General features: G+C 34.3%; 2 protein-coding genes across 7 annotated transcripts; both read left to right on the top strand.

Annotated features, from left to right (window-relative positions):
- The first annotated feature begins 224 nt into the window (after positions 1-224).
- Positions 225-5,152, top strand: LOC110617107 (pectin acetylesterase 9). Its single transcript, XM_021759714.2, has 13 exons — positions 225-932; positions 1,094-1,176; positions 1,611-1,740; positions 2,653-2,732; positions 2,866-2,952; positions 3,189-3,310; positions 3,391-3,451; positions 3,816-3,875; positions 3,964-4,041; positions 4,138-4,243; positions 4,357-4,505; positions 4,624-4,734; positions 4,825-5,152. Exons 1-13 carry the CDS (start codon positions 806-808, stop codon positions 4,831-4,833), a joined length of 1,203 nt encoding a protein of 400 aa, XP_021615406.1. The 5' UTR covers positions 225-805; the 3' UTR covers positions 4,834-5,152.
- Positions 5,153-8,427: 3,275 nt separating this feature from the next.
- Positions 8,428-16,532, top strand: LOC110616469 (pectin acetylesterase 9). 6 transcript variants are annotated; one of them, XM_021758830.2, is made up of 15 exons: positions 8,430-8,732; positions 8,853-9,127; positions 9,983-10,183; positions 10,401-10,483; positions 12,506-12,635; positions 13,610-13,689; positions 13,823-13,909; positions 14,080-14,201; positions 14,282-14,342; positions 14,705-14,764; positions 14,853-14,930; positions 15,027-15,132; positions 15,247-15,434; positions 15,514-15,624; positions 16,273-16,532. In XM_021758830.2, exons 3-15 carry the CDS (start codon positions 10,057-10,059, stop codon positions 16,459-16,461), a joined length of 1,422 nt encoding a protein of 473 aa, XP_021614522.1. In that variant the 5' UTR covers positions 8,430-8,732; positions 8,853-9,127; positions 9,983-10,056; the 3' UTR covers positions 16,462-16,532. The 6 variants fall into 6 exon arrangements, with proteins under 6 accessions (XP_021614525.1, XP_021614522.1, XP_021614520.1 ...); XM_021758828.2 differs by having other exon boundaries at positions 8,430-8,767; XM_021758834.2 differs by lacking the exon at positions 16,273-16,532 and adding an exon at positions 15,711-16,064 and having other exon boundaries at positions 8,431-8,767.
- The last annotated feature ends 1,801 nt before the right edge of the window (positions 16,533-18,333 follow it).

Here is an 18,333-nt window from a genome sequence, read left to right as displayed (position 1 = left end):
AATTAATATCTCAAATTATTTAATATTTTGGTGCTATCGATTACATATAATTCAAAATTGTTGTAGTGTAAAGTGTTCTAAGGGAACGTCACAATTAATCGATATTGGTGGAAGGAAGGATCTCTCAAGGCAGGGGAGTATCTCGGGGATCCTTAACCGCTTGCATTTAGTCTCGACGGTTGATCCTTGAGGCTTAATATTGCCAACAAGTTTGATCGCCGTCTCCTTTCTTGATCCTTTTATGAGTTTCAAGGCATTTATGATAGTGGATTCTATGGTTCCTGAAGCGCTTTTTATCCTTTCTTTATCCATGATGACCTAGTAGCCTCCCTTCAGATTATGGTTTCAAGCGGTGACTGCCGCGACAACATTGCTCTAGAGAGTCTCTGCCATCTACAACCTAGGATTTCATTGCTTTAATCTGCTCCGTGGGGACCGTGGCCATCTAATTCGTTATCTCTATTTAAACTATTTTTAGTCACTTTTATTTTTGTCATATCTAAATATAAACTTCTCCCCTTGCTTTAATCTGCTCCGTGGCCTTTGATTCCATTTTTAGATTTTACTGAAATTAGTAACTTGTTTATTTCCTTTATAAAGTTGTTCTTTTTAGTGTATTGGGCGACATCCTTCTCCTTCCAGTTGAAGGAGACTGAGACTCCTGCATTTCCTTTCTCCTTTTGATTCTCAATAAATGCATTCAATGACACATCATTGATAGTCGCGTGCTCGGTGAAGGAATATTTGATTCATTATAAATTTCTTCGTCTTCGACTTTCCAAACGAGAGCAACATAGCTGCGAAGATGAATATTATAGCAGTAACCATACTGGCGATTTTGCTAAATTGCGGCTCGTTCTGCATTTGCGCGCCGCCGCAGCGGCTTTTGGTGAAAATGACCATGGTTACCAATGCGCCGGCTCTCGGAGCCTGTAAGCCTCTTTCTTTTTAATTAATTTTACTGTTATATAATAATAAAGCGACGTTTTTTATTTATTATGCTTGTTACTTAACGTACAATGATTGTTTTCTTTTTTTCTTTTTGTGGTGGTGGTCGCATTTTCATTGTTGTTTGGGCTGTGAATATTCGTAGTTTGTTTGGATGGAAGTTTGCCTGCGTATCATCTGCACAGAGGATTCGGCGCTGGAGCACGCAACTGGATTTTGCAGTTTGAGGTAACTTTCCCGTTGTAGTTTATAAAAATTGATCAGAGAAATTGTAGCAAAAGGAACGTGGATTAGAAGGTCTCCCGTTACAAGGTTTAGGGCCTTCTGGGTTCTGGGGATACAACATCTTTAACGTGGAAAATCAATACGACATCGTTGTTTCTTATGTGTTTTGTCATGTTGCTTTTGCAACTTGCAGTTCCACTTTTTAGGGGACCATTTATGGAGGGCCTCTGCGGATTTTGACGGTCCGGATTAGGCCAGGCCCGCCCGGCAACTTTTACATAATTCATTTTTGGCGGGTCATAAAAGCGAAAATTATACACTATAATTCATTGACCGTATCGTAGACATAAAATGATCGTTCAACAGTGTGGTTACTCGGATCAGAAATTAGAAATTACCAACCTTAATTTTTCACCTTTTACCATTCTTCTAACTAGGGAGGTGGATGGTGCAATGATTTGAAATCATGTTTGGAGAGAGCCAATACACGCCGTGGATCTACAAAGTACATGAACAAGCTGGCGACCTTCTCAGGAATACTAAGCAACGACGCCAAGCTAAATCCAGGTACGCCTCCTTCTTAACCCGGTTCAACGGTCCTGGAGCGAAACGCTTTTTTTATTATTGAAAAAAAAAACTGAAATGATCTTCAAATTAACCATGTCCTGTAGCTAAACACATGTTAATCATAATGTTTCGGAAATCATTAGTACTGTCGAGCTGGTAAGCCGAAATATAGTTATATTTCCCTGTTAGACGAAGGGTACTTCCGAAAATCGAGTGACATGTCCATTTCTCTCACATTCTCTGTTTGGGACCTTCCACGTGGTGAACAGTTGACGGCCTAGAACGATACAGCAATGGCTTAGGTTTAGCGTCTTATTTTTCAGCTTTTGTCGTTTACTTTTGTCGACCCATTTTCTCTAACGGATTCCCCAAATTACAAGTGTGCCCTGTGAGGCACTCCCACAAAAAAGAAAGAGAAAGAAAAGTGTACTTCCCTGAATCCTTACCCAATATTTCGTCTGCTAATCCCCCAAGTGGTCAACTCCCCTGTAATAACAGGGAAATGTCGGTGCATAATCTTATGTGTATTATATATTATTTGTCCTTTTAATCAAGGAGAACGCATGCGAATTGCCAAGTCATTTCACTCAACATAGGTTGGCTAAAGGTTGGCTAAAGAAAGACACCAAAGTTAGCATCCAATGTGCATTGAAATTTAAGCTGTCTAGTTGCAGATGAATGAATCCAAAGTTTAATAACCTTAGCTTCCAACGTGCAAAAAATGAATTTGCATTCAACTAAACACGAATAGTTAATTATGCTATGCCCATATGCATGATGAGTTGGCTAATCATAGATATATGGTTAAAGAAATATCAAGACTTCATTCCAGATTTTCCGTCTGACATGATCTATTTTCTGCAGTTTTTGCTCTGGTTTATAACCACTAAATTACTTCTGTTCCTTAATCAGATTTTTACAATTGGAACCGTGTAAAGCTTAGATATTGTGATGGAGCATCATTTGGGGGAGATGCCATGTTTAAAGACGGGGTATCTATTTCACCCAAGTCTTATTCTTTTCCTTTACCAGTGATTATGCCATGTTTGGTTGCAACTTATGCTGCCTACCATAAAGGGCTATTATTGTTTTTAACCAACATTATTTTTTGTGTGCACGATACAGTCGTCAGTCCTTTATTTCAGGGGGCAAAAGATTTGGGAAGCAATTATTCAGGACCTTCTCCCTAAAGGGTTGGGGCAGGCGCGTCAGGTAAAACAGCCTGAGAGCAATATCTGACATGGGCTATGCTTATAATTTTGATTGAGCCGCTGTTTATAGTATATGAATGCAGCAGCTATGACCGGGAATACCATGGGCTGAAATTTAACAGAATTGACTAATAGTTAATTGCTTGAAATCATCTCAGAAGTGAAAATATGATTTTTGTTTGTTGTTGCATTAGTAAATCTTTTGCAGTTTTAATATTCATTTAGTCTTTTCTATAGGCTTTACTTTCAGGTTGCTCTGCTGGGGGTTTATCATCATTTCTCCATTGCGACGACTTAGCTAAGGTGTTACCGAATGCCGGTGTGAAGTGCTTGAGTGATGCAGGATTTTTTCTGGACGAGTAAGATTGCTGTTTTTAGGAAGGTGTCAGGAATCTTTTATCCTTTCCTTTAAAATGTTCTCTTCTTTTTCCCTTAACAGAAAAGACGTCAGCTTGAAGTACGCTATGAGGTCCTTCTACGCAAAACTTGTTGCTCTGCAGGTACAACTCTTGATCTACCACTACCATGTATGACTATAAATGTGGAGCTAATTGTTTTCATGTCACCTGGACTCGGCCCATCAGTCTGCAGGTTGCCTTTTATGTTTCATTCTTTAGGTGTTAGCTGGTGCTGGGGTTAGAAGAACGGTTTCATGCTTAAGTGCAGTTTTGTGGTTAAAGGATTAGCAAATGATAAAAGTATTTTGACACAGCATCTAAATACTAGAATTATTCATATTTAATCATCATGTTAGAAATTTATATGAACTATTATGCACAAAAAAAGCTAAATGTTATGCTTAATTGTTTAATGCGTGCGATATATCTTGCTAGCTGTATTTATTGTGGAAATTCTTCATTGCAGGGAGTTGAAAAGAATCTCAATAAAAAATGCACCAATTTCTTTAGCAAAAATCCAGAACTGGTAAAATTTTCGGAAGACTCCTATTATCCCCCTAATCTTGCTTGCTTTTTGGTAGATCTAATGTTTGTGTTATTTTTGTATCATGTAGTGCTTTTTTCCACAGCATGCGTTGAAGTTCATAACACCGCCATTCTTCATCTTGAATGCAGCTTATGATACGTTCCAAGTATACACTAACCTTCTCCAATCTGAATAGTTTTATACATAACACGCAACTTTTTCAAACCATATGTTAATACGGAGGGTTTGAAATTTTTAACAGTTCAAGCATATATTGGTGCCTCCTTCTGCTGACATGCGTGGACTATGGAAACGTTGTAAGAATAACACAGCACAATGTAATGAAAAACAGATAGATACATTGCAAGGTTGGTCTCTTCATATGGCCTAATGGTCCTAAATTAATTCCAAAACGCATAAACTATATAAATGCAATCACTTTGTGATTGTGATGTTGGTAACTTGTTATCGTCTTATCCAGGTTTCAGGCAACATATGCTGTCAGCCTTGGGATCTTTCTCCAAGAACTTCAATCAGTGGGGAATGTATATAAATTCATGCTTTGCTCATTGCCAAAGTGAATCCCAGGACACATGGTTAGCAGGCGACTCTCCTCGGATACATGACGTGGTACAGTTTTTTACTGCAGTACTTAAGATGCCATTTTTGGTGATATACTTTTCTTTATTTACTGCTGATTAAACTCAAAATAGACTCACTCTCAGTAATATCTATACATTTTTTGCAGACCATTGCAAAAGCTGTTGGGAATTGGTATTTTAACAGAAATGGTACCAACGAGATTGATTGTCCGTTTCCTTGTGACGCTACCTGCCATAACCTCATACCAACAGCTCTGGTATGTAATCTTCCTCTTAAATTTAATAATGCATCTAATCTTTAGCGAGCGTTTTTTTTTTTTTTCATTGCTAAAAGGCCAATGTTGCAGGTTCCATAGGTGGACTCAAAATTTACATGAAAAAGATATATATTCTCTTGCAAGTTCCTCCCTTTCTTGGTGTTCTAAAGAAAAGAGTATGCAGAAAAGAGAAAGAATATAGCAAGAGATACTAAAAGGAAGTGCAGATAACTATTCATGTATATTTAAAGGAAATTTTTTGGCGGAAGAAATTTTAAATGAATCAGAAATTTCAGAATTAGAGTTTCAAAAGTTTAACAAATTTGGAGTTGAAGAAGAGAGGAAAAGTTGAAATATTGTATTATCCTGAACAATAAAGGAGTTTATGTACCTACTCATAATTGATTGACATTGATTCTTATTTAATGCTTTTCTTTATTCCTTTGCAAAACTTATTTTTTACCCGGGGATTAGGGGTAGTAGAGATTTAAATCATAATTTAAATATAAAAATGAAATAATAAATTTTTTAAAAATTAAAAAATTTGATAATAATCCTTTTATATATAAAACCACAGTTCAAATATCACCCCACTTCTATGTTATTTTCCAATTTAGAAAAATTATTTTTAATTTTCAACATTTTCAACTTCAACTATTTTAATTAATTTTTTAAAAAATATTTATAAGATAAATTACTCTTTCATTATTTAATTTATTTTTATATAATTATTTTTTTATTATTAAAAATAATAATTATTTGTATTTATACCTATTTATATAATTAAAATTATGTAACGACCCGAAAACCGGACCGCTACCGGCGCTAGGATTCAGATAGACTTAAGGTCGCCGGAACCCATAGCAAGCCTAACATACATCCTGTACAACTGGTATAATCCCATACATGATCAAACATTTTCATGTACAAAAAGGATTAACCATACATTAGAGCCAAGCACAAAACTAATTCTCAAATCAATACATTATATCATTTTTACAATACATGTCCACTACTAATCTATTACATAAATAAATACATTACCCTTGACGACTTCCTGCTACCTCTGACCCTGCAATCCTAAGGGTTAGAGGAAAAGGGTGAGTTACAAGAGCCCAGTGAGCAGAATAATAAAATAATTTAATAATCATATGCTCCATGAAATGCATCACAGCACAAACAATTCACATCACGAATGGACATGACCCAAAACTCCCTTTACTATGTGCCCGGCCCTCGGTGGAGCTTCTTAGGATTTCTATAACATAGTGCCAGGACGCGTAGCATAGGTAGCCCTGGACTTACTCATATAGCATATCATATCATATCGAGGGCTAGTGGGTCCCCCTCTGGTCCATCCACACCAACAACAATTTATGCAATGCGGCATATTCGTGAAATTTAATGCAAACAACCTAATACATATACATGATGCGTGAACATGCTTAAAACATTTGATCAGTTAGTTCTACTCACCTCTGGCTGACGCTGGACTAACTCTGAAGCAGCTGACTCACTGCAGGCCTCCTCGGGTCCGATCCTACACAAGTGGACTCAAATGAGGGACCAAACATACTCTAACACGACTTTAAACATCTCCCCCAAAACCCCCTAAAACATCATAAAACAATCGTAGAAAACATGCAAAGGAAGGCTGGACAAGGCACTTTCGGCGACAGGTTCGGCGGCTAAAACTCCCATCCAGAGCCGAAAGTCCAAACTTTCGGGGGCGAGTTTAGGTGGCCTAAAGCTGCCTCCAGGCAGGTTCGGCGGCCGAACTTGGGCTCTCCCAAAGGGCAGAACCCAAGCCTCACAAGCACATCCAGCCACCCCACAACCTCCCAACTCATACCAACATACACAAAAGCATGCATAAACATAATTTCAAGCATATAGAGGCATAAAACTAGCCTATACCCCAACAAACATCACATAGCATACATTTGAGCATAGAACTAACATAAACCCTAACATTCTACATCTACTCTAAAGCATGCATCAAAACCCTTAACCCCTTCTTAAAACTTACTTAAAACAAAGAGAAGAGTGAGGATCTACACTCACCTCTTGAAGATCAAGGGTTGGTGCGACGCGAACTTGGAGATATGGAGGAAAAGAGCTCCGAAGGTCTCCAAGCTCCAAAACCTTAATCTAAGCTTAAAACTCTTCAAAACAAAGATAAAACTTATAAAAACCTTGGAAGATTGAAGGAAAAACATCAAAGCAACGAGGGAAGGGCAATAACTCACCTATGCCCGAAAATGGAGAGAAAAACTCGTCCGTTTATGAACAGAGGGCCTTTTATAGGTGGCTGACCAGAGTACCTTCGGAGGCCTAAAGCACTCCCGAAACAACCCCATGTTCGGCGGCCGAACTTGAGGTTCGGCGGCTGAACCTGGGTTCTTCCCTCAAAGAAAACTTTTCTTTTCTTTCAACATTTTTAACTCAAAACCAACCATAAAAATATGTAAAAACATTTTAGAAAACATATTTTTTTTCCTTCTAGAGGTTTCGACATCCGAGATTTCCGGATCCCAACAGAGATTCCACCAGAAAGTTGGAATTCCGGTGTCGGGGTCTAGCCGGGTATTACAAATTATATGCCTATGAAGTAAATTTTAAAATTTTAGAAAGAAAGGGTATTAGGACTAATAGTTGTGAGCTATTTAGATTTAAAAAAAAAATTTAGAAAAAATAAGTTAAATAGGTTATGACTTATATTATTTATTTAAAAAAAATAAATATAAATAAAATAAAATAATATTTATATGGGTAATAAGTGAAATTATTTTATCAAAAAAAAATCTAAAGTGGATAAATTAATGATAGTAACCAAAGAGTCATTAAAAGTTATAAATTTGAATGGACCTTTTTATGATCCATTCCGGTTTAATAAACGTTCATGTTCTATTACAGACTAAAGTTTTAAATAAAATTTTTTTATTTTAGTAAGATTCATTGTAAAATTTAAATTTTATTATTATAAAGTATATTAAATTATTTAAAGAAATAACTTTTAAATATCTGAATTTTCTATTTTAATAAGACTCAGTTATAAAAACTGTTTAAAGAAATAACTTTCAAATATGTGAGTTTTCTATTTTAATAAAATTCAATTATAAAATTTAAATTTTATTATAATAAAATATTGATAAGTTATTTAAAGAGATATTGTTATTTATTTTTTTTAAATTATATCTTGAATTCCTTAATGAATTAGACATGGAAAATTTTACATAATAAGTTATTTGATTTTGAAAAAAAATAACGGTATCAATTAATTTTAAAAAAATGGATGAAATTAAAGATTTTATTGGAAGGGTAAAATTTATGGATTATCCTCATAAAGAATGCTTATTCCCATAGAAAAAAGAGAATGCTGACTAAAAAAAAAAAGAAAAAAAAAGGGAAATAATATTAATATTATCCACTTCCCATTATTTTTCAAGTGAAGTGACGCGAGTGAGAGCTGCATGACATTACAAATAATAATCTCCCCGCATACGAGAACTACGGAACCCAATCCATATCCAACAACACCACCGCCCACAGCCACTCGCTGCCACTTCATCAGGTGGCACGACTGCCCTCGAACTGCCTCCACTCCCATCAATATTACCAAAACGCCCTTAGACTACAGCAATATTCCCAATGCAAAGCCCAAGCCCCTATTTAAGAGCATCTATTGGGCCAGAACACCATCATTTTCATCTGGAGTGCACTATTTCTCCCCCTTCGCTCATCATACACAAAAGGCTCGTCAATACCAATAATAAATGAAGAAGAGAGATAATGGAGAGGCAGTGGGAGTAATCATGAGAGTGGTATAAGTGCCATGCATTGTTCCTCTAGTAGCACAGTAGTTGGCGGCGGTGTTGGCGGCAGTGGAGATGAGAATGGTTCTTTCTGTAGCCTCAAACTGAACGAATTCACCTTCTTGGCCTCTCTCATGCCGAAGAAGGAGATTGGCGCGGATCGCTTCATTGAGCTCATCCCGGGTATGATGGCCGCGGCGTCGTTATCGCTGTATTTGGTACTCAAACGATCATTCTATTTTTTTGGGGAAGATTGGGCTTAATAGAGGAGCTTGATTTATTGTGATTTGTTGTTGAAATTAGATTCTGGAGTTGACCCAGCTGCTGCCGGATTGCATATGACCCCGGATGGGAAGTCGAAGATCATCTATGTTATTGATTGGTATCAAGAAATTTATTCGGCCATATTAATGCTGCTGCTTCCTTTTTTTTTTTTTCCTGCTTGAATATTGTTTGCTCAAGAATATTTGACCCGAGATCTGAGCGGGATGTCAATTTCTTGAGCACCGCGAGGGGAGATATTAACACCTCAAAGGTGGTGAAGGCCGATGCCGATGGTTGCATTCGCGGGGCTTCAGGTTGGGCTCATGAGTATTTTTCACTATTATTTACGTGTTAATCTTCAACTACAGTTTAAAAGACCATATGCATTCTAGTTAGCGTAAAGGCTGCGCCAAAGTGGAGACTTAGAAAGCACCGCCAATCACGCATAAGTTGGCCAAATATTTGAACAAGAAAGACCTGCCTTGATCAAACTCTTCCTTACCAACTACTGCGTAAAAATCTAACCAAACCCCACGCTTCTCCCCTAATCAACCCACCAGACATTGGTCCATTGTCCATATCCGAGACCACGTCTCTGTTGGCCCTGTGGGTCCCCAAAACCAAGTTCCTTCATTTTCTTTTCCCTCCTTCCCATCTGTATATCAGTGGGTCCTCTGTTTGGAACCTTTCTCTTAATTTTCCTTAATACGACAATCGTCTTCACGTTCCTAAATCGTCCTCCAAGTTCAGCACCTTCCTAAATTCATTATCTCTATTTAAATTATTTTTAGTCCCATTTTATTTTTGTCATATATAAAATATAAACTTCTTCTCTTGCTTTAATCTGCTCTGCCTTTGATTCCGTTTTTGTAGATTTTACTGAAATTAGTCACTTGTCTGTTTCCTTTATAAAGTTGGGCGATGTCCTTCTCCTTCCAGTTGAAGGAGACTGAGACTCCAGCCTTTCCTTTCTCCTTTTGATTGTGGATAAATGCATTCAATGACACATCACGGATGGTCCCGTGCTCTGACGATTTCCATAAATATCATTCGCGTCGACTCTGATTTCTCAGCTCGCTCGATACTGTGTCGTTGTTTTCAACTCTGTTAATATGGTATTGGGATCTTAATTGATCTGCTTCGTCTATAATCTCTCTTCTATATTCCAGATTGGTGAAGGATTTGATTCATTATAAATTTCTTCGTCTTCGACTTTCCAAACGAGAGCAATATTGCTGCGAAGATGAATATTATAGCAGTAACCGTGCTGGTTATCTTGCTAAATTGCGGCTCGTTCTGCATTTGCGTGCCGCCGCAGCAGCTTCTGGTGAACATGACCGTGGTTCGAAATGCGACGGCTCTCGGAGCATGTAAGTGTTTTCTTTTTAATTAATATTACTGTTATATAATAATAAAACAATGTATTATTTTATTATGGTTGTTGTTTATCGGGCAATGATTATTTCTACTTCTTTTTTTTTTTTTTTTTTTTTTTTTTTTTTGTGGTGGTTACTTTTCCTTTATTGTTTGGGTGTTTTTTTGTGGTGTTTACTTTTCCATTGTTGTTTGGGCGGTGAATATTTGTAGTTTGCTTGGATGGAAGTTTGCCTGCATATCATCTGCACAGAGGATTCGGCGCTGGAGTACGCAACTGGATTTTGCAGTTTGAGGTAACTTTCCCGTTGTAGTTTAGAAAAATTAACCAGAGAAATTATGGCAAAACAAACTTGGATTAGAAGGTCTCCAGTATTTTTTACGTGGAAAATCAATACGACACCGTTGTTTTTTATGTGTTTTGTCATGTTGCCTTTGCAACTTGCCCTTCACTTTTTAGGGGACCGATAATGGAGGGCCTCTACGGATTTTGACGGTCTGGATGAGGCCAGGCCCGCCAGACGACTTTTATATAATTCATTTTTGGCGAGTTATAAAAGCAAAAATTATAGGGATTTTTGCAAAATTAGGGGTCGGAGAATACTTATTTGTGGGTTTAGAGTTGGAGATAAATTATTTGCGGATTTGGGGTTGGACTGCCACGTGGCAGTCAAAAAGAAAATTTGCCGCCTGTTTAACAGGCGCCAGGGTCTAGCGCCTGTTAAAATGGCGCCAGGCATTATTTTTTTTTTTTAAAAATGGCCTGGCGCCACTTAGAGTGGCTTTCTTTTTTTATTTTTTTTATAAAATTATAAAATAATATTATTATATAATTAAAAATTACTCATATTATTTAATAATAATATTATATATTATTTAAAATATTATAATTATATTAATTAATTAATATATGAGTGTATAAATATTTAAAATTATAAAAATTAAATTTATTTTTATTAGACTGCTATTATGCAGTCATACAGAATAATATTAATATCCTAATATTTTAGAGAATTATGAAATATATCATTCTAAGTGGCGTCAGGCCATTATTTATTTTTTATTTATTAAAATATTATAATTATATTAATTAATTAATATATGAGTGTATAAATATTTAAAATTATAAAAATTAAATTTATTTTTATTGAATTGCTATTATCCAGTCGTACATAATAATATTAATGTCCTAATGTTTTAGAGAGTTATGAAATATATTATTATATAATTTAATAACTGCTGGACTTTTCTCACTCTAAGGGAAATTAAACCCGAAAAAGTGAAATAGGTCTAAGGTCTCAGAAACCCACTTTATTTAGCCGGTCCAGCATATTCGGTCCTGATCCAGACACGGGACAGATCGAGTTGCCTGCGAGTCTGGATCCAGTTAATTCGCAGCTTTGCTCGCTGAAGAAATTAAATAACCGTCTGACGTGAAAAGAGTCTTGACATTTCCGTACTAACGATCTAAGTAGTTTCGGTTGTAATTAAATAATATTAGATATTTTTATAATAATAATTTTTTTATAATTTTAATATATTAATTTTTTTTTTTTTGAAATAGGGGTTGGGAGAGTCGAACCTTAGACCTTTCAAGGCTACAGGATGCACTTTCCACCAGGCTAAGCCTTAGAGTGCTTTAATATATTAATATTGAATAAATTTTATTATTAATTTTTAAATAAAAAAATTACTGTAATTTATAATTTCATAATTATAAAATTAATATTATACTGCGATTAGATATATAAAAACAATTCGATTGTAATTAGATATATAAAAATAATTTAATAATGTTATATATATTTATTTAATGATAAAATTTTTTATTATTTTAATAAATTAATACAATAATATTATTATTAAATAATATCAGTGATTTTTTAATTATATAATAATATTATTTTATAATTTTATAAAAAATAAAAAAAAATAAAAAAATAAAGAATGGCCTGGCGCCACTCTAAGCGGCGCCAGGCCATTCTTAAAAAAAAAACATAATGCCTGGCGCCATTTAAAATGGCGCCAGGCCCTGGCGCCGGTTAAACAAGCGGCAGGTTTTCTTTTCGGCTGCCACCTGGCAGTCCAACCCCAAATCCGTAAATAATTTACCCTAAATCCACAAATAAGTTTAAGTTTTCTCCCGCCCCTAATTTTGCCAAAAGCCCAAAATTATACAGTATAATTCATTGACTGTATCAGAGACATAAACTGATAGTTGACATAAACTGATAGTGATCAGTCGGATAATTTTTCACCTTTTACCATTCTTCTTACTAGTCGGATAATTTTTCACCTTTTACCATTCTTCTTACTAGGGAGGTGGATGGTGCAATGATTTGAAATCATGTTTGGAGAGAGCCAATACACGCCGTGGATCTACAAAGTACATGAACAAGCTGGCGACCTTCTCTGGAATACTAAGCAACAACGCCTCTCTAAATCCAGGTACGCCTCCTTCTTAACCCGTTTCAACGGTCCTGGAGCACAACGCTTTTTTCTCTTAATCATTAGAAAAAAACTGAAATGATCTTCAAGTTAACCAGCTGAACATATGTTAGATCATCATGTTTCGGAAATCATTAGTACTTTCGAGCCTGGTAAACCGAAATATAGCTATATTTCCCTGATAGACGAAGGGTACTTCCGAAAATCTAGTGACATGTCCATTTCTCTCACATTCTCTGTTTGGCTTTTGACGTGGTGAATAGTTGACGGCCTAGCACGATACAGCAATGGCTTAGGCTTAGCGTCTTACTTTTCAGCTTTTGTCGTTTACTTTTGTCGGCCCATTTTGTCTGACGGATTCCCCTAATTACAAGTGTGCCCTGTCAGGCACTCCCACAAGAAAGAAAGAGAAAGAAAAGTGTACTTCCCTGAATCCTTACCCAAAATTTCGTCTGCTAATTCCCCAAGTAGTCAACTCCCCAGTAATTACAGGGAAATATCGGTGCATAATCTTATGCGTATTATGTATTATTTGTCCTTTTAATCAAGGAGAACGAATGCCAATTGTCAAGTCATTTTACTCAACGTAGTCGGGTTGTCATGTGCTTCATCAATATAATTGTAATACCACCCTTTGTTGTAGACTGAAACAACTGTCCTGCTCTAAAGGTTGGCTAAAGAAAGACCAAAGTTAGCATCCAATGTGCATAGAAATTTAAGCTGTCTAGTTGCAGATGAATAAATCCAGAGGCTTAATAACCTTAGCTTCCAATGTGCAAAAAAAATGAATTTGCATTCAACTAAACACGAATAGTTAATTAAGCTATGCCCATTTGCATGATGAGTTGGCTATCATAGATATATGGTTAATGAAGTATCAACACTTCATTCCAGATTTTCCTTCTGATATTATATGTTTTCTTGCATTTTTGCTCTGGTTTATAACCACTATATTATTTCTAATCCTTAATCAGATTTTTACAATTGGAACCGTGTAAAGCTTAGATATTGTGATGGAGCCTCATTTGGTGGAGATGCCATGTTTAAAAACGGGGTATCTATTTCACCCAAGCCTTATTCTTTTCCTTCACCAGTGATTATGCCATGTTCAATTGCAAGTTATGCGGCTTACCATAAAGGGGTATTACTGTTTTTAATTAATATTACCCTTTGTCTGCACGATACAGACGTCAATCCTTTATTTCAGGGGTCAAAAGATTTGGGAAGCAATTATTCAAGACCTTCTCCCTAAAGGGTTGGGACATGCGCGTCAGGTAAAACATCCTCAGAGCAATATCTGACATGGGCTATGCTTAAAATTTGGATTGAAGCGTTGTTTATAGTATATGAATGCTGCAGCTATGACTGGGGGATACCATGGGCTAAATCAACAGAATTAACTAAAGCTTTTGCAATTTTGATATTCATTTAGTCTTTTCTATAGGCTTTGCTTTCAGGTTGCTCTGCTGGGGGGTTATCATCCTTTCTTCATTGCGACGGCTTAGCAAAGATGTTACCAAATGCCACTGTGAAGTGCTTGAGTGATGCAGGATTTTTTCTGGACGAGTAAGATTGCTGTTTTTAGGAAGGTGTCAGGAATCTTTTATCCTTTCCTTTAAAATGTTCTCTTCTTTTTCCCTTAACAGAAAAGACGTCAGCTTGAAGTACACTATGAGGTCCTTCTACGCAAAACTTGTTACTCTGCAGGTACAACTCTTGATCTACCACTGCCATGTATGACTATAAATGTGGAGCTAATTGTTTTCATGTCACCTGGACTCGGCCCATCAGTCTGCAGGTTGCCTTTTATGTTTCATTCTTTAGGTGTTAGCTAGTGCTGGGGTTAGAAGAACGGCTTCATGGTTAAGTGCAGTTTTGTGGTTAAAGGATTAGCAAATGATAAAAGTACTCTGACACAGCATCTAAATGCTAGAACTATTCATATTTAATAATCATGTTAGACATTTATATATATTATGCACAAAAAAAAGGTAAATGTTATACTTAATTGTTTAATGCGTGCGATATATCTTGCTAGTTGTATTTATTGTGGAAATTCTTCATTGTAGGGAGTTGAGAAAAATCTCAATAAAAAATGCACCAATTTCTTTAGCAAAAATCCAGAACTGGTAAAATTTTCCAAAGACTCCTATTATCCCCCTATTCTTGCTTGCTGTTTGGTAGATCTAATGTTTGTGTTATTTTTGTATCATGCAGTGCTTTTTTCCACAGCATGCGTTGAAGTTCATAACACCACCATTCTTCATCTTGAATGCAGCTTATGATGTGTTCCAAGTATATTCTAACCTTCTCCAATCTGAATAGTGTTATACATAACACGCAACTTTTTCAAACCATATGTTAATACGGAGGGTTTGAAATTTTTAACAGTTCAACCATATATTGGTGCCTCCTTCTGCTGACTTGCTTGGACAATGGAAGGGTTGTAAAAATAACACAGCACAATGTAATGAAAAACAGATAGACACATTGCAAGGTTGGTCTCTTCATATGGCCTAATGATTCTACATTAATTCCAAAACGGAGAAACTATATAAATGCAATCACTTATATGATTGTGATGTTGGTAACTTGTTATCATCTTATCCAGGTTTCAGGCAAAATATGCTGTTAGCCTTGAGATCTTTCTCCAAGAACTTCAGTCAGTGGGGAATGTTTATAAATTCATGCTTTGCTCATTGCCAAAGTGAATCCCAGGAGACATGGTTAGCAGTCAACTCTCCTCGGATACATGACGTGGTACAGTTGTTTACTGCAGTACTTAAGAGGCCATTTTTGGTGATATCCTTTTCTTTATTTACTACTGATTAAACTCAAAATAGACTCACTCTCAGTAATATCTATACATTTTTTGCAGACCATTGCAAAAGCTGTTGGGGATTGGTATTTTAACAGAAATGGTACCAACGAGATTGATTGTCCGTTTCCTTGTGACACTACCTGCCATAACCTCATACCAACAGCTCTGGTATGTAATCTTCCTCATAAATTTAATAATGCATCTAATCTTTAGCGAGCTTGTTTCCTTTCATTGCTAAAGAGTCAATGTTGCAGGTTCCATAGGTGGACTCAAAATATACATGAAATATATACATATATATATATATATTTTCTTGCAAGTTCCTCTCTTTCTTGGTGTTCTGAAGATAAGAGTACGCAGAACAGGGAAAGAGTATAGGAAGAGATTCTAAAAGGATGTGCAGATAACTATTCATGTATATTTAAAGAAAATTTTTTAGCCGGAGAAATTGTAAATGAACTAGAAATTTCAGATTCATAGAGTTTTACAAGTTTAACAAATCTGGAGTGGAAGCGGAGAGGAAAAGTTGAATTATTGTATTGTCCTGAACAATAGAGGAGTTTTATGTACCTATTCATTATCGATTGAAATTTATTCTTGTTTACAAATGAGAAGAAATTGCAATAGCCGCTTTTATTGCTCAATCATTTGATCTGTCCTGAAATTAAAACTTAGTGATGGGCATTCACGGTCAGATTTACTTTGATTTCCCGTTTCAGATAAAAAAAAAATAAAGAAAAAAAATGTGGAGAACTTGCGAATGTTGCTCTGCCAGCGAATAATTTATAAGTTTTCTTCTTTTATTCCCATTGTTAGGATGATCGCCGGTTTCTGAGCTCTATATCAGAGAGTGATCTTGATGGCTGTGAAGATTGTCTAGCCAGAAAACACAAGGATAACAAGTCTGGCATTAACCAACCAATGCATGGGCTTATGGTTGTTGGTTTTGCTCTGTTTTTGGACAGAATCACTTTCAGGGATTGTTATGTGAGCTTAATTAGTTGAAGTCTCATTACATAACCTCTAAACCCATCGTATAAATAACGTATAATGTTTTAATACATGTTGTTCTCTTATTAGGTTGGCATTTCATGCTGTTTATTTTACTTATTGTGTATGATTACTTCAAATTCTTGCCAAGCAATAATGGACAAGCGTAAGCAGGGTGGCAATAGTACCTGTTCGAGTTCCATGTTGAGGAATCTCCTCAAATTATGAAATGTTAAAAACTATCATGGTATATTTGGTATATACTATTTTTTTAATACTCGATACATATTATTTTCCCCACAACTATCATGGTTCTCATCGATTGTACGTTAAAAACATATTTTTTAAATAATTTTCACAAAAAAAGGAAAATAAAAACTTTTAGTTGATAGTGTTTTTATCTTTAAAGTATAATAATTTATGATAAAATCAGTAGCAGTGGCAGGGCAGAAAATTAGGGGCTAATTTAAGTAAGTGATAAAAAAAATAAATATATATTAAAAAAATTTACAAAAAATTAATAAAATATTATAATTAAATATAATTTTATTTATTTTTTATTGATTAAAATATATTAATAATTATATAAATATATTTTTAATGTAAGTTGTGGTTCATCTCTATTCTATTATAAAATCAATTTTTAATAATATTTATCACAGAAATTTTTTTTCCACAGTTGTGGTATATAAATCTGTAAAACAAATAAAATCATTAAAATAATATAATAATTTAATATAATATTTACAATAAAAAATTATTTTTTATAAATTTAAATATTCTAATTTATTACTCATCAAAACAACCATTCAATTTCATTTTTTTAAAAATTTAAATAGTCTAACTTGGTATTTATAAAAACAATACTTGATTTATATTTAAAAATTTTTAAATTTAAATTATCTAGTCTATTACCCATTAAACTTATATTTTCTAGATTTATTTTGTTGTAATTTAAATAGACTCATAAAATATTTTTATTTAGAAAATTTTAAATTTTATTTCTCTAAATTTAGGTAGTTAATAAATAATTTCAATTATATAAATAAATTAGTAATCAAGTGAAATAATTATTTTTTAATAATAAAAATAATGTGTAAAATTGAATTAAATAATGAGCAAATAATTTTATATTTTGGTGTTGAAATCTTAAAAGTAAAAATAATTTTTTAAATTGAAAAAAAATTAGAGAATGGGAGAAACTAAATAGAATATATAATTAAAATTAAATGATTTAAATAGCATAAATATTAAAGATGGTTAAAATTTTATTTGATAAAAAAAATTAAAGAGTTTAATTTAAAATTATAAAATATTTTAATTAAGTAATTTTGAAATAAAGACTAATTAATAATTTTTTAAATATATAAAAATTTAATGGTAAATTTACTTATTTCATGTAAAAATATTTAAATATTTCTAAATAATTTAAAATTTTTCAAGGGACAATAAGCCTCTCAATAAAATATTCTCATCAAAAAGCAAATTCCCATGTAAACTTTAGTTGATAGTATTCTTATTTCTAAAGCATGTTAAATTTTGATAAAATGTTCTCATCAGAATTTGTTCTCATCAAAAAGCAAATTCTCATATAAACTTTAGTTGATAGTATTCTTATTTCTAAAGTATGTTAAATTTTGATAAAATGTTCTCATCAAAAAGCAAATTCTCATGTGATGAAAGTTTAAAGGAGTCTCATCTCAAAAGATAGCTCTTAACTTGAGATGGAGGCCTCTACTTATAAACATGAGAGAATGGTTTAGGCATATCAAATTTGTATTTTTCAGGATGTCATTCTAATTTATAACAAGAATGGGAGAAAAAAAAAAAAAAAACTCACTGAAAATAAAAAAAAAAGGAAAAATATTATTAATATTATCCGCTGCC

The sequence above is a fragment of the Manihot esculenta genome, chromosome 6, assembly GCF_001659605.2.
Source record: "Manihot esculenta cultivar AM560-2 chromosome 6, M.esculenta_v8, whole genome shotgun sequence".
NCBI classification, from domain to species: Eukaryota; Viridiplantae; Streptophyta; class Magnoliopsida; order Malpighiales; family Euphorbiaceae; genus Manihot; species Manihot esculenta.
The sequence above is the reverse complement of the archived record's forward strand: the minus strand, read 5'-3'. Positions and strand labels throughout refer to the sequence as shown.